This window comes from Polypterus senegalus, chromosome 17 (assembly GCF_016835505.1).
Source record: "Polypterus senegalus isolate Bchr_013 chromosome 17, ASM1683550v1, whole genome shotgun sequence".
NCBI classification, from domain to species: domain Eukaryota; kingdom Metazoa; phylum Chordata; class Cladistia; order Polypteriformes; family Polypteridae; genus Polypterus; species Polypterus senegalus.
The window spans coordinates 41866853-41884419 of NC_053170.1; the positions used below are offsets into that span (position 1 = coordinate 41866853).

Consider the following 17567-nt stretch of genomic DNA (forward strand, 5'->3'; position numbering starts at 1 on the left):
AACCCGTTGTAAGAGTTCCAATTTATTCCAAAAGGAGACCCAATTTGCCATAAACCTATACCTATCAATTTGAGCCATGTGTTAAGCCTTCTGATCTCCTCAGTCATACCTGAATTGACACGTAGCACTGGTTGAACATCAGAGATGACTGCCTTGTCAGTTCTGCTCCTCAGCCTAAACTATTTAAATTTGTATTATTATTATTAATAATAATAATATAATAATTCTTTACATTTATGTAGTGCTTTTCTCACTACTCAAAGCATTCGCCACACAGGGATGACCCAGGATGCGAACCCATGATCTCCTTACTGTGAGGCAGCAACACTAACACTGTGATAGACTACCCTTACGTATACCATTTGTTCCAACATGGACAATGACAACTGGATCAAACCCTTCTCTGGACAACTGCCTATCAACCCTTCCAGGGAGGTCTCCACCTGTCCACCTGGAAGGCAATAGCTGTTTCTGGCGCAAACATGTACTTCAGTCCCCCTAATGACTGAGTCCCCAACTATCACAACCTCTCTCTTTCTGGGGACTAGTTTTGAGGTAGCCTGTTAGGGTACCTCTTGTCTGTCTACCACCTCAGAGTCTTCAGATACAACTGTAGCTCCACAAGGACCTGAGCACAGATTGACACTTCCAAATCAGGGGTTGATACCCCGGGATTGTGTGCACCATTTGCCTTGTGACTATGGTCCACCTATCTTCACCTATCTGGTCTGAAATCTAATCTCAGAAAACCTTAGGGTTGCTCACTATTTCTCTAAAGGACACCTGAGCCAGGTCTTCCAATTCTCTATTACAACACGGGCCAGTCAACCTCTCTTTCAGTTATGAGCTTGAGGTGCTGGATCAGCTGGTATCTTCTGCAGACATAAGGAGGTCTGACTAAAAGACTTCAAAGATAATTAGTTGCAACAAAATCTATTTGGTATGTGACTTCAAAGGGAATTAATAATTTCCTTGTATTGAATTATTATACTTTTATAAAAGTCAATTGTAATGCTTTTGGTCTAGTTCAAATTTATAGTCATGTACATAATAAAATGAAATTACTACTTACATGTTTTGTCAAAACAGTGACAATACTAAGGTACCAACAAAGACACATATGGAAAAATAAACCAGTGCCAGTTGAGTGTGTGTATGGCTGGGAGTGTGTCCTGTGAAGATGCCAACCTAGGGGTGGTTTCCAACTCATGCCAATTATGTTTATATAGGTCTTAGATCCCTGTGACCCTGAATTGGAGATGTGGTTAGAAAACAAATGGATTGTTTTAGCATGTTGTATTTACTTTAATATTTTACTGCTTTTGTGTTTATGGCAAAATAGTCCCAAATAAATACATTAGGCTTCCATATTGTAAAACAAAGCCTTGCATTCAATGTTTTGTTCCACAAGACCAAAGATACAGTAGGAGCCAGAAATAACAAAAATAACATATGGATAAATTCAAATTTTATTTACCTAGCTAATGGCTTACAAATAGTAAAACTTAAACACCACAGCAGTCTCCCTTCCAGAATTTTCTCTTGCATTATTTAGAACCCCTTTAGCATATAAGTAACCATGGCTGAAGGACTTTTTGAAATAAAGAGCTAAATTATGCAAAACTACAGTATGTCAGTGTTTACTCAGTATTGGACTAGTTTTATATTACCATTTATGCAGTGGTAGCTGCTAAGAAAGTTAATGGAAAAAATAATATTGTTCCAGTGGTAGAGAGATTCTTATTCTCAGTGATAGCCATCAAGTATATTGGCCAGCCAGTAATGTGTTATTTAAGAACCCCTGAGCAGCTCAATATTCAAAATGTAATGTTTAATTAATACACTAAACAAAATATATAATAAGTAATGTATAGCAGATAAAACAATTGGTTACCTCACAAGGGGTAAACATATAATGAGCTGTCCCTTATATAATATTTCTGTATTTGTATGTGTTACCTTAACTAAACTAACATGCTGCCCAATGTCAGTTCTTCGTCAACGATGTTATTGAAAGTAGGCTTGTCAGTCTTGTGGAGTGCAAATCGGAATATGGGTAAGATTCATTTTTTTTTTCTTTTTTCTGTACTTTTTTCAGTAGGCCAACTCATGTGAAAAGGTTTAAAACAGATATTCCCTCAACATATGGCACCATGTGGAGCTGCTTTGCTGTCAAAACTTTTCTACAGTATACTTGCTAGACCAATAAAGATTTGAATGTGCATATGCTGAAAGCACAAACACAAATTAAAATGTATGTACCATACCATTTTCTAAGCCTGCTAAATTCTGAGCAGGGTCACTGGAGACCATCCCAGCAAGCGTAAAGCATAAGGCAGGAATAGTCCCTTGGATAGGGCAACAGTCCATCACAAGAGAATACACTCACACATGTGCACACACTATGCCCAGTTTAGGTTGCTCATCAACCTAATGCTCTTGTCTTTGGATAATAAATAGTTTTTTTATTATTGGTTTTTTTTTTTTTAGAATATTTTTGTTTACTCATCGAAGAATGGCCATCACCAAGGATGATATTTCTTTGGATAAAGTCATCCCTATCACCAAAGACTGTACAATTGAAGAAGGTATGTCAGGATTATTTCATACACAGTTGCAAAGAGAAGTGAATTAAACAGTATATTTGTACACTTCTCTAGTAGCTAAGGATTTATACTTTAAACCATATACTGTATTTCTTCTCACTTTGGGTCTCTGCACAAGTATGTTAATTCTGACAGTAGCCAGACTGTAAAAGTAAAAATACAGTGCCTAGAAAATATATTCATGACCTTTAAATTTTCAAGTTTTCCAGGAATACCAGACAGTCTTACATGCCTTGCAAATGTATTCAGACCCTTCAAAGTTTCTCAGTTTTTGCTGGATTGCAAATCATTTATTTTGTTCAAGTCTGTATTTCTATTGCAAACTTACAAGGAAAGGAACATTAAAAGAAAAATTAACTATAGTGCACTGTTTGTTGAGTACACATCTTTAAGTCAAAGGCTGCCAATTTTTCTAAGATTCCAAATATGAAAGAAACCATCCTAATAAAGAAATGCAGAAAACATGTACCTTGTAGTGGTGGCCAAAAAAAAAATTATCTCTTGTTTTCATGCAGAATGGAGAGAAAAGCGTTTATGAAATAATGGAAGGCAGTAGCAACCAGCCACTGTACAACAGCCAACAATGTAAAAAACATCCATGAAAAAAGAAAAATCTTATGTTACTTGTGTCATATAATCAACATGTCCATTGTCCACTCATATGCTCAAAATGTGCATGCTTTATTGCTAAGATATTGCCAAATAGTTATCACCAAATTGTCAGTGCTTGCATAAACAGGAAAACTAAAGCCTCTTGTTATGGGCTGTTGAATTGAAGATCCATCTGTCCCCCTCATTTGTTGGTCAAGAGTCCTGACTTCAATTCAAAAAGTACTTCCAAAGAAATTTTTTTTTTTTCTGTGAACGATTTCTACCATTCTATAACACTGCTCTTTATTGCCTTCTATTATGTTTTTTCTCAGACACCACTCTAAAGAACATGGGGTAATTAACATATAAAAATATCATTTGTGATCGTTAAATGGCTTTGTTAAGGGTTTGACCTCAGACTGTGTTATATGTTTTAAAAATCACTAGAAACTTGAATGAGCTCAAGCAAATCTTTTGATTATAATGGGCAAAAATCACTCTTAACTTTTGCGCAAAGCTGCCTACTTTTGAGCAAAGAAAATTAGACATAAAGCTGTTATTACACTGAAGACCACTACAGTTGAATGTAAGATGTTTATGTGTTGCTCGTGTACTACTATCCTCATCATCTTAAAACTGTGGGATTTACTGTCTTTATTATTTTTATAATTTAGTTTTTGTGGTACTCATTCTTCATATGGGTTCGAGGTTTTTGCAAATATCACTTGAAAACTTTATTAAAATACAACAAAAACCCTGTGTAGCATTTCTGGGACCAACTAAAAAAGTGGTGAGTTCAGGAAAAATGTTAAATGAATAAAACTGTCACTTAATGTCAGGATCCCAATAGTATATTTCTGGGTTTGCTGTATTTAGCTATTCTTATGGTTTCACTCTAGTTATGTTTGTGATTCATATTTATGATCCAATTTAAACATGTCCTGATTTTCTGTATTTAATTTGCATAATTACTGTTGTACTTTTTGTTATTTCAGTTTACTATTCCTTTTTCATGAACTCCAACTTGTTGAACAGCTCTTTTGTTAAAGAACAAGATCCTGAACCCCAATTAAAACTTAGTGAATAGCAAGTTTAATTTTTTATATTTTTTGAAAAAAAATAAGTCTGTGTTCTTACTGCAGCTAAATTCCAATTTTTTCACTCAAATATGACCCAGATCTGGGGCGATGAGTATAAATGGTGTATATGCACAAAAATGTTGCATATGCCTGTTTCTACGCTCACTTCAAGATATGTAAAACTCAACTAAACCATAAGGCCACACAAATTTTCATTGCAACATCACACTATACCATGCATACACACTATTCTGCTTGGTTTTGCAAACTGGCAGTACCCAGTGTCAAAGCAGTGCTACTGTTTCTGTGCAGTCTCCCTTTTTTTTTTAGATTCACGTCCATGGTGCGGACTTTATTAAATACACCAAAATGAATTGAATATCATTTACAAATTTAAGTCACTTGATTGTAATCATTCTGTAAAAATATATTGGTGCACAGAATGGCCAAACTATTACAAATACCATAGCTGCTTTAACGTTGTTTCTCTCAGTGGACCACTAAGAGTATTTTAACCCATTATATCTGTGTGTGGTACTGGTATCGGAAAGCTCTACAGCGGGTTGTGTTGAGAGCACAGATGATTATCTGGATACAGCTTCCAGTACTGGATAATGGTAATAGCATAAAGCCTCAAGGAAGGCCACAGTCTATATGAACTCCTTTCGTACGGCAGAACCTTTCCTGCACTGACCTTGAGGCTCAGAAGTGGTTTCATCCCAAGAGGTATAAACACTCAATCAGTCCATCAAGTGCTCCCGGTAAAACTGTTTAGATAGATAGATAGATAGATAGATAGATAGATAGATAGATAGATAGATAGATAGATAGATAGATAGATAGATAGATAGATAGATAGATAGATAGATAGATAGATAGATAGATAGATAGATAGATAGATAGATAGATAGATAGATAGATAGATAGATAACTTTGTATAATGTTAATGTTTATACCCAGGATGGAATTGAAGAGTTGCATAGTGTAGGGGAGGAACAATCTCCTCAGTCTGTCAGTGGAGCATGGCAGTGACAGTAGTCTGTCGCTGAAGCTGCTGCTCTGTCTGGAGATGATACTGTTCAGTGGATGCAGTGGATTCTCCATGAATGACAGGAGCCTGTTCAGCGCCTGTCGCTCTGCCACGGATGTCAAACTGTCCAGCTCCATGCCAACAATAGAGCCTGCCTTCCTCACCAGGCGTGAGGCGTCCTTCTTCTTTATGCTGCCTCCCCAGCACACCACTGCGTAGAAGAGGGCACTCGCCACAACCACCTGATAGAACATCTGCAGCATCTTATTGCAGATGTTGAAGGACACCAGCCTTCTAAGGAAGTATAGTCAGCTCTGTCCTCTGTTGCACAGAGCATCAGTATTGGCAGTCCAGTCCAATTTATCATCCAGCTGCACTCCCAGGTATTTATAGGTCTGCACCCTCTGCACACAGTCGCTTCTGATAATCACGGGTCCAGGAGGGGCCTGGGTCTCCTAAAATCCACCACCAGCTCCTTGGTTTTGCTGGTGTTCAGGTGTAAGTGGTTTGAGTCACACCATTATGTTTGTACTTAGAATCACAATTACCTCACTGTAAACTTGCACTACATCTTCAATATTGCACAACCTAAGCCACTTTATGAACCATTTGCACTATCTGTAGTATATGTATATGTATACTGCACTTATACTATCATATTGTATATTTTTCATTGTTTTTTATTGTATTATTATTTCGTCATTTTATTGGAAAATAAGTTTATGGAGGAGTTACATATTTAATCTCATTGTACCATACAATGACAATAAAGGAATTCAATTCAGTTCAATAGAAGAGAGTGCATATTTACAGATGATTATGACTGGTGTTTAAGTTGATTTAGATGGAGCTGTGCAGTTAGAACACTAGGATGTACATTTTATATAATTTGTATGATGAAATGCATTAAAGTACAGTATGTATATTCCATTTTACAGATAAATTGTTAAATTCATTTAAATTATGTATACTGTTAATAATTAAACATGCAGGGCACGATGGCACAGCAGTAGCGTTGATCTGGCACCCCGTCCAGGGATTTTTCCTGCCTTGCCCTCTATGCTTGCTGGGACTGTGGTAATCCTGGATGGATGGAATAATTAAACATGTATAATGAAGATTTTTCAATGTTCCTTAAAATTTTGATGAATCAGCATTCTAAGGTTATAGCTGGTTTTACATTTATTACATACACTTATTGTGTGGCGATTGGTTACGTGGAAAAAAAAATGGAAGGACAGGAATTGGGGGTTGATATGTTTGACAGAGACAGTATACTGATGCAATAAATTATTGCATTATTCCTCATCGCTCATTTCTACTGCAGCACCACCATACCCCCACATATTTAATACATGCTTTTCATTATGAAAATGATATCAAGTACAGATCTTACTATTTTAAAATGTCCAGAAAGCAGTAATATAATGAATGTAATGTATTCTGTGTAGTGATCACTGCCTGAGTGCTGCTGTCGGTATAAGAGAAAGCCCTTTTAAGAAGCAAGTAGTGATTAACAACAGGGTCAATGAACACACAGAATACAAAGCATTTAATGTGCTACTTTAGTTACGATGGGATTCGGGAAGCTCTAGTAAATTAAATATTGATTTTAAAATAAAGAAGTTTATGATGTTCTACTTTAATTACAAAATAAGATATGAGATTAAAATGGAGCTCTCAAGATTAAAGTTGACATTCCGACTTTAATCACAACATAGACCTTTTTTCTTCACTGTGTGCCTATTTTTTTTTTCTTCTGTGTGGTCCTAATACACTTCCATATTCAGTGTATTCAGACACTCTTCACTTAATGTCGACATCTGATCACTTCTTTTTTTTTTCGGGCACTGTGTGACTTTCTGAACTTGAACTTTCAAGTGCCACTCTATTAATTTCATTTTGTTGCTCATACCACCACTCAAGCCACCAAATAGTAAATTTTTCCTTGCCTCCACTTCACTGAGTAGGACCTCCACGTCACATTTGGTAAAATTCTTCTTTTTTACATGTGCTTTTACCATTGTATTTTAACAAAACACTGAACAGAATGGGCTATTTATATTGATTTGCATATTCAAATATGCAAAATTCTGGGAGTACTCAGGATTTGGCTGTAGGCACATGCATGTGCGTTAAAATTCACGTTGATTGGGATTTATAAAGGGGAAGTGTGTGAAAGTTTGCTTATGCACTGTTTTATACATCTGAATTTTATTGTGCGTGTTCACATTTCTGTTTTTGTCTATATATGTTTTAGTGTGAATTCTACACATGATGTATACATGAGGCCTCTGAGTTTTTTAGATAAGTGTGATCAGCACAAGACAACATGACAACACAGCCTTTTAGAAAAAATTTACACTACTTTCATAACTGCTGTTTTGCCTCTAGAACCTTGACATCGCATCCCCACCAGTCCTGGCTCTTTTCCTGTGTTCAAAGATTTCTCAATACATATAAGCAGTGATAATTGTGCTCATAGCAATTGCTACAATATTTTGTTTTCTGTTTCTGTTTCTTGCCATCATCAGCTGACAAATTCACAGACATCCTGCACTGAAACAGTGTGAAGTAATGTAGCAACATGCCTTTGTCTGTTACTTCTCATCTGTCCTACAAAATTGTCTTTGTTCATTTGAAGCATGTGGAGAATGTTCAAGACAGATACACTGCCTGAACACACTCTTATCAGATTTAGACCACTTGAAAAAAATACTTTGAAGAGTCAGACAAAAAAAAATCCTATATAAGGCAAAATTCAGAATAGAGTCACTTTTAGATGTAGTGGGAACATATTCTTATGAGATGCTTACTTGCTCATACAACAGCTTTTTATGTTCAACAACATTATCAATAAATATGAATTGCAGGAAAACAGTAAATATGCAACTGTTAAATTTGGTTTTACTGTGCCTAAAGAGATCTAATGCATACATACTGTAGATCCATGCCTTACATATGCCTACAGCATTACCATTTACTATTTCATTTTCAAGGAATCTGCTACATACAGTGGCTACAAATATGTGATATGTAGTATATAAGGAAATTTGTGTTGGAAGTGCCTCCTGGCAAAGTATACATTTAGTTATATCAGCTAACAATTCCCTAATGCTGGTCACTCTTGAACATACAATGTATAAATTTGGATTTGTGAGGCTCATTTTGTTTGTAAGTCATTATCTTCTATTTTAAAACCCTGCCCTTGTGCCTTACTAGTGGTCATGGAAAAGCAGGCATTGACAGGGAACTGGTGATATTTGAACTAGACTGGGTAATCACATGGTATTAAGAGAATGTGGGAGGGGAATTAAAAAATTGGTTGCAACTGATTAAAATAGCTACGTCTGCCATACTATAGTGGTGGCTTTCATTTGAAATCATGTCTTTCATGCACAGTTTTATTTTGACATCATTTGCGTTAAAGCCCAATGTATTAATGAAGTACTTGTCAGTCTGTTGTTGTCATGAATGGATATACAGTATGTGCATTAATTTATATATCAGAATTTTTTTTTGCATTACTTGTATAATTTTTTTCTGTATCTTGGTTTTCTGGTGCATTTACTTTCATTTCACAACTGTTTTGGGTCATTCAGTAGTTTAATTTATTTGTTTATTATCTATTATTTTTACCATGATGACATCTTGGTTTCTGCCTCCCACCATCATTTTGGCCTTGGGTTGTTAGGATGTGGGTGAGGGTTGCCTGGGGCACTCTTGGGAAGTCACACCATCATTTAGTCATCATTCATAGAATTTAAACCCACCACTTTTTGGTGTGTCATCCTTAATAGTACTCTATTTTTTCAGTTACACATCAATATCATCTCCCAGACTGCATATTTCCACCTGCGTAACATTAATCGTATTTGCCCCTCCCTCACTCCCCACACCACTGCTATCCTTGTTCATAGACTTGTCACTTCCTGTCCGGATTATTGTATTTCCCTTTTTTTGGTCTTTCTCACAAATCTCTTTATAAGCTTCAACTGATCCATAATTCAGCTGCCCGCATCATTACTAGAACCCCCTCTAGTCACCATATCACTTCCTTCTTGCAGCAGCATCACTGGCTTGCAGTTAAGTTCCGCATTCAATTCAAAATTCTTCTGTTAACTTCTAAGGCTATCTAGAACCTTGCCCCTCCATATTTGTCCAACCTCCTCCATGTTGCCATTCCCTCCTGCGCTCTTAGATCCTTTTCATCCATCCATTTGACTGTCCCCTTTGTCCTTCTTACCACCATGGGGAGTAGAGCATTCAGTTGCTCTACTCCTCAGCTCTGGAACTCACTACCATCTGAGCTTAGAAATACTGAATCATTCTCACTATTCAAATCCAAACTTAAAACTCATCTGTTTATGACTGCTTTTTCTCTACAATTGCTCTGTCTGATTTTAAATTTTGTATTTTAGTTTTGTTTATAATGTGTGTTTCAACTATTGTTCGGTGTCCTTGAGTGTTTAGAAAGGCGCCTAGGAATAAATAAAATGTATTTTATTATTATTATTACTTTGGTGTAGGTAACTGTTTACATTTTTGAAAACAAAACTAAGGATGAATATTTTGTGCTTTAAACATTTCTTTAATTATTGATCTTAAAAAAAACTTTCTGGGTTTTGTCTTGCAGTTAGCATATTGGGTTTAGCCATTTCTTTCTTGTCATTCTACCAGTTACAAATTCTTTCTCTGTCGCTTTACTTTATAGTTTATCATCCTGCTCCTGATGCTTTTCCTCTTTCTTTTTACTGTCAACTCTGGCAGTCAGTAAATAAATTTAGAGCAGAAATGTTGGATCCTGAATGGGATGATATTATGACAAAGTTACTAAAGACTCAATCTGAGCAGAGGTTACTTAAAGAAAAAATATGAGAGCATGATGTTGTTATTACTTACATACATGAGAATGTCACTGAACTAACTTTAAGGTTCACAGGACTAAAAGACAGGCAGGAACTGTCAATTCCCAGTCTTTTTAAACACATGTTAAATGCAGATGAACATCACAGATGTCTTAAAAAAACCATTGCTTTTACTGCTGACAATTTAATATAATCAATTGCAGCACTAAGCCATGGAAAAGGGGTCAAAGTCAGTCCTCTTTTAAGTTTAGACATTGCTGAAATGAGTAAATATACTTATTGGGCCAATTCACTGTTTGTGTCAATTAAGCTTGGGAATGGTTTAACACGAGCACTACTCAATTCAATTCAGGGGCAGCAGAAAATTTAATAAACTTCCAGTTAAAGACAGAGTAAAAACTGGCTGCTCCTCTGTTAAAACTGAAACTTGATATTGTATATATGATGAGGTGGACAGCTAAGGATCTTGCCCAGCCTAAAGCCTGGAAGGACCAGGAAAGGGACAATATCTCTCCTGGGCTATGAGAGGGCAGCTGCCCTGGTCTGCATCGGGGCCACGGGATCAGAGCTTAGAAGCTAAACCCTGTTGGGGCATTGTGTGGTGTTGTACAAAGAAGGACATAATTAAGCGTGTGTGTTTTTGGACATTTGATGTCTGTCTGTCTGTGTTCGGGGGTCTGAATTACCACAATGCCTTAAATAGCCACAATTCTCTCACAGTCCCTTCTTTCTTTTCAACTCTTTCTTCTCTGTCGCATTCACTCCTCCTCTCACAAGCTCCGTTATTTTCCTTCTGACTCTGGCTCCACTGCCCTAGATGTGTTCCAGGTGCTCTGTAATGCTCTTCCGGCCGCACTTTCTGGTGTGGCGGAAGTGCTGCAGTCCATGGCTCTGTAATCATACGGGCACCCCCTGGTGTTTTCCATGCGCCCCAACAGGACTGAGCTTCTAAGCTCTGATCCTGTGGCCCAAAGGGCAGCTGCCCTCTCATGGCCCTGGGGAGGTATTGTCTCCTTCCCAGTTCTTTCAGGTTTCCCAGCTGGGCACGTTCCCCAGCCGTCTGCCCCAGTGGGGACTAGTACTATTACATATATTTCTCCTCTACTTATTCTACAAGTGTGTACTTTGCATATTGAAACAACCTCATTTCTCATTATTCTCAGTACTATTCCGTGCTTCATTTTGGGTTATCTCATGTTAAAAGAATTGACTGGAAACAACTTAAAAAAATAAAAAGTAAGGTTCTGTGAAATTTGCTTGGGAACAATCTTAACACCAGTGGTTCACTATAATTTGATTCATGTGCACCCTTCACAATATAATAATTTTCAGGACATTTTTAATAAATAAAAATCCATTGAGTTACCTACACACAGAGATTATAATTGCCCTATTAATCTTTTATAGTGGCTTCTATACTTGTCCTGAGAGTTTAGCAATAAGCAAATATATTCCAGAAAACTTGGAAACAGAGTTTATTGTACCTTCTAATAGAATATAATACAGATTTTTTTTTTTTTTGTAAATAAAAAGGATAAGGGTCATTGACTCTTAGATCTTGCATTGACTGCTGGAAATCTGATAAAATAATTCTTAAAAACAATTATCCCCTCCCTCTCATGTCTGCACTACCTAATCAAGTGACAGGTTCTACTGTATTCATGAAGCTGGATTTATGAAGTGCATTTAATTAAATAAGAATAAGTGAGGAAAACAACTGGAAGATAACATTTAATACCACTACAGGTCTTTAAAAGTACTTTGTAATATCATGTGGTCTTGCTAATGCCCAATAGTATTTCAAGCTTTTGTTAACAATATGTTTCAGTAAAACAAAATTGTATCCTAGTCTATATTAATGACATTTTGATATTTTTAATAACCTTGAGGTACAAGTGCAGCATATGAGAGAGTCCTTCAACTACTCAGAGAAAAATTTATATGTAAAACTTGAAAAGTATGATTATCACCAGGATTCTATGATATTTTTAGTTTTTGTAATTTCCAGATTTGGTGTGAACATGGGTCAGTTTAAAGTTGCTGCTATGTTGAATTAGAAAGCACCTTAAAGCATTAAACAGGTTCAGGAATTCAGAAGGGTTTCACATTTCTATAGAAAGTTTATAAAATATTTTAGCTATATCTTGCTCAGAAAGAAAAAACAACCTTATATTCGAACGGACCTTGTAGGCTCAAGTTTCAAAATATTTACACTACGACCCCTCATTCCAGTTCATTGTGAAGGCTGATGCCTCTAGTATCAGTGTGGGAGTGATTTTATCTCAGCAGTTTATGGACTCTAAGGAGACCTATCCATGTTCCTTCTGTTTGAAAAAGCTTACTAAGACCGAGCAGAACTATGATGTGGGTAACAGTGTTCTGCTCACTCATTTCTCTTTTGTCATTTACAGTAATCTTAAAAATTTTGTGTACTGTATATTAAGTCTGCCAAAGCACTAAATGCCAAGCATGCTCATTCGGTGTTATATTTTAGTGGAAATCATCTTCTGCTGGGCTGCAAACAGCAATTCTGAAGCCCTTTCTAGACAATTTGAACATGAGGCAATTGCTAAAACTCCAGACAATTTAATTTCTCCTGAGACTTGTATAATTATTGGACGATCTAATCTCCAATGTAGGAAAGTCATTAATTGATCAAGAAGTACCGCCTAAGTCCCTGTCCAATATAATGTATGGTTGTTATGTCTCAGTCATGGTTCATCTCTAGGCTAGGGCTAGGGTTCAAATTCACATTTTATGTCTCGTTTGTTTATTCTTGTTTCTTTGATTTATATTGTTTATGTTCATCATTCTTTATTTATGATTTGGTTTATATATGTAAGCTGCCTGTGTTATGTCCCATGTTGGAAGGAGGTGAAGCCACCTGCAAATGCTAAGAACTGCCCTCTGCCCTATAAATCCAAAGGTTCTTCCACAGTTCCTATTTATTAATTTCGAACATGCCTAGGATTGGTGACTTAATTTGTGCTTTATTGTAGTGTTTGTGATTTATGTTTAATTTTACCTTCTCCGTTCCTTTTGATCACATCTTTGGATTCTGTATTGGAACTTTGTTCACTCAAACTGATTGGTGTTTCAGGCAATTCTTTGTATTGTTGTGCTTCATGGAGCGTCATAGTGCTTGGATTACTTTTTTTGTAAAGAATAAATCTTTATTTTATAAAGATTCACTGTTTTTCCGTATTGCTAACTGGGGTTTGACAATGATATCCCCCTCTGTCGCCATTTTTGGAAATGCTTATAAAACTTGTTGGGATTTATGTGTTTTGGGACTCCTGTTCCATGACATTTGATTTGAGAGGCAAGGTGTTGGACTGGGCTCATAGTTCTCATTTGTTTAGGCATTCTGGTATGACCTAGATGGTGGAAATATATATTTCTAGTGGAAGGGGATGACTCAAAATGTGAAACAGTATATTAGGACATTTGTTACAGAAACAGACCTGTTCCCTGAGTATCCTATAGGTTTATTGCAGCCTGTTTATCTACCACCAGACCCTGGAAGAGGGCTTCTATAGATTTTATTGCTAATCTACCTTGCTCAAAACATTGTATGGTCATGTACTTTTATTAAATTACCTAATGAAATTGAAGAGGGTTAGGGTTATAGTAAAATCAAAAGAAGAATAAAAAACGGGTTTTGCAATTATGGAAAAATGCATAGGAAGGAGCAGTTAAAGGCAGACAATTGTAACGATTCATAATAATGTTGCCCTTTTAAATAGGTAAGTATAAACAAAAGAGAAGAAGTAATATTAAGCAGACTAAGTCTAGTCACTGTGCCTTAAATCAAGGATTGTATTTAATAGGTTGAAACAGAGATGGAAACTAAAATGTGGCTCAAAGGAAACAATGTGTTACTCCATTGTATTCTGTATATAAATCTAAAGGCGAACACAAATTAATGTATCTGCAAAACTAAAATGAATACAGTATCATTAAAGGATCTTTTGGGAGTACACAACAACAGTGCTGATAAATACAAGGATCTAATGAAATTCATTAGAAACACGAAACTGGGAAATAGAATTTAACCTATTACTGTAAATGGAATGAGGAGTTTTCTCTCTGTACAGTAGGTGGCAGTAATATACCAAGAGCATTCAAACTGCCATAAAACAGAAGAAGTGTATGAAGAACACGTAATCATACATCTTGCCCGAAGAAGGGGTCTGAGTTGCCTCAAAAGCTTGCATATTGTAATCATTCTAGTTAGCCAATAAAAGGTGTTGTTTTGCTTAACTTCTCACTACATCCATAATGGCTAACATGGTACAACATCCTAGTACTAAAGAAGTAGTAGATATATATATTGCTGAGATTGTAAAATTACATAGACTTCCTAGGGCAGTAATTTTGGATAGAGGGGCTTACTGGTATCCAGATGTTCTAGGTTTTCGGTGTGCTAAAATAGGTTGCTATATCCAGGTAATTTCTAGGTATAACCCAGAGCCAAATGGCTTAGCAGAATTAACCAATGATGATCTGGAAAAATTATTTTACTACTCTATTAGTAGCTTCCAATCTGACTAGAAGTCATGACTCTGCATAGGTGAGTTTTACAGAATTGGCTTGTACCATTTAGATATGAATATAAACCTCCACTACCAGTTCCTACTATGGTATATCCTTCCACTCTTACTGTCTGTGAGTATTTGCATAGATTGCACTTGGTATAGCACAAGGATAGGAAGAATCTAAAGTTGACAGTGGTTTCTGCTAACAGTTGGCTGTCTTGGTGTTTGGTTGTTGGGATGTGGGTGTGTGTTGCTAAGGACAGATCTGGAAGTCACACTTGTCATATCCTTATCATTTACTATGGTATTTAAACTCCCTCTTCAGTGCTGGTAATCATCTGAATTTTAAAACAAAACTAATGAAGCTTCTTTTATGCTTTAAACGTTCTTTGATTATCAATCTAACAAAGTTCTTAGGTTTTCTTCTTTCTGTTTGCACACTGGGTTTGGATGTTTCTTTTTTGTTGTTCTTCCTATTACAAAACCTTGCTCACCCTCTTTACTTTGTCATTTATTTGTACAGTTTTACATCATGTTAATTTAATGGCCAATGTTTAGATTCAAGATGGTAAACAAAACATTTTCAGTATTTTCTGTAGTATATTTGACTGTCCTGCAGTTGTTTTACAGTCCTTCCTAAGTGTTGTGGTATCAGAGATTGACAATTTTAATTTATTTGTACATGAACATGATAACAGTAAGGGCTTCATTATTTTTATTGTTTTTCAATAATTTATTTATAGTACTGGTTTTTAAAATTAATAAGAAACACAATTAAAGCACAAATAATTTTTTTTTACTGTAACCACTGTGTGTTTGTTTAGAGCAGGGCTAAGCAACGTTAGTCCTGGACGGCCACAGTGGCTGCAGGTTTTTCTTCCAACCCAGTTTCATAATGAGAAGTCAATTATTGCTAATGAAACACTTATTGCTGAAGTGACATTTTTCTGCTTCATTTTAGTGGTCTTGCTTGTTAAGATTCCCCACCATTAATTGCGTATTTCAGTGTTGAAGAGCTGCAATCAGTGTTTTTAATGGTTCCTTATTAGCAATAAGATGCATATGACAAAGGAGCCAGCAGTTCTCCATATAACTTGTTTCCAGTTACACTTGTGTGAATTCATCATGCACTGTTTGGTTTAATAAAACAAGAAAAATGTGACAGGCAAAAAAATAAATAATTTTCTTGGCTTTAAATCGTGTGGATGATTCCTTTGAAAATGAACAAATTCTACAAAATCTAAGAAGATTACATTGCAGATTAACAAGACATAAAATTAAATAAGGTATGAGATTGAAAACCTGCAGCCACTGCAGCCCTCCAGGACTGATGTTGCCTACCCGTTGTTTAGACTGGTAATGTCATTGTTTGTGCTGACTGCTTTCAAGGGCTCAAGTATGGTGAAGTGTGAGTAGTGGCACCTCATGATGACATAACTAAGATTAAATTGGCTTAAATTGAAGACAAGATTTTGTAGTAGCTATTGGGAGCTGAGAGTAGAGTGGAAAAGAAGCAAGTATTTCTGGTCTGCGTTATTCTGATATTGTAAAATGTTCACACCACACAAATCACTGGTTCTTATACTTCTAGACTGAAACTGTGGGGAAGAAAATTAACACATTAGTTTGCTGAGAAAAAGGAATGTTCTAGTCACCTAGAAAGCTACAATAATACCTATTTGGCCTAGGTTGTCATGTCAGTGGATTGTTCAAAGAAACAATTCCACTTGCTATTTTTAGCAGTTTATTTATGGGAGGAATCCATGATTTTGTTTAGTAATAGATTTATTTAAATAGATGAATAATTAAAAATACTGTATGTATAGTGGTGTGAAAAAGTAAGTACAGTACATGAAAAGGTTTGTCTTCTGTTAGCTTTTTGTGCAGAATATTTCATTGCCATGTGAGCAATACTGATAGAAAAAAGTAAACTTATTTTAAATGGTAAAACTGAAAAATCACATTTTGCACACATGTATACTATTTTAGCAAACAAGTACATATAGAATCTGGTGCATTCCAACAAATAATCAGAATATCTATAGAAACTTAATTAGAGAGCCTTGCCTTATATGAAAATAATAAACTTGTGGTGTGATTCGCTGATGGTAACTGAGGTGTGAGATGTTGCTAAGCTCAACAGAGCTCTCTGTGGCTCAAAGAAGAAAGATTATTGATGTGTTTTAGCCTGTAAAGGGTTTTAAAACATTTCATAGCAGCTTGTAGTTAATCATTCTACTGACTGAAAGATCATCTACCAGAAGTGTAAAATTGATCTATCCAGGCCAAGTCTTTCCGTCAGATTCAACCCAAGAACTGACTAGTAGATGCTGCAAGATCCCCAGAATAACATCAAGGGATTTAAAAGCAAGTCTTGCTTCAGTCAGTGTCAAAGTGTATGAGTTAACCATTTGAAAAATCCTGCATATTTTTGCCCTACATGCAAGGTCAGGAAGAAATTTTCTCTAAAAAAAAGAATATGGATGATTATCTTATATTTGTCTGTCTTTACTTTGAAGAACATGCCTGTTGTAACAATGTGCTCTGGGATGGAACAGATGCAGGTAGAGCTGTGTTTCTTCACAATTTCATATGCGTGTTTGGTAAAAAATAACAACTGCCTTTGACACATCAACTTTGCTAACTGTAAGGTATGTGATAAAAGCATTGTGGCTTAGATTTACTTTTCTGCCTCAGGACCTGGCCAACTTATTATTAAGTCAGCCATGGGTTCCACATTACACTAGGGGTATTTGAGTTGAGTGTGAGTCCATCTTTCAAAAAGCTGAAGTAAATCTTGCAACAAGACAGTTAACCAAATGACTCAATAAACACACAAATGACTGAAAAAAGAA

General features: G+C 36.0%; 1 protein-coding gene across 1 annotated transcript in view; it reads left to right on the plus strand.

Annotated features, from left to right (window-relative positions):
• Window positions 1–17567, plus strand: part of inpp5b (inositol polyphosphate-5-phosphatase B) — a 129187-nt gene that overhangs the window by 14323 nt on the left and 97297 nt on the right. Inside the window, exons 2-3 of the mRNA XM_039739629.1 lie at window positions 1977–2056; window positions 2491–2588. Coding sequence (XP_039595563.1) covers window positions 1977–2056; window positions 2491–2588 — 178 coding nt within the window. The remainder of the gene's footprint in view (window positions 1–1976; window positions 2057–2490; window positions 2589–17567) is intronic.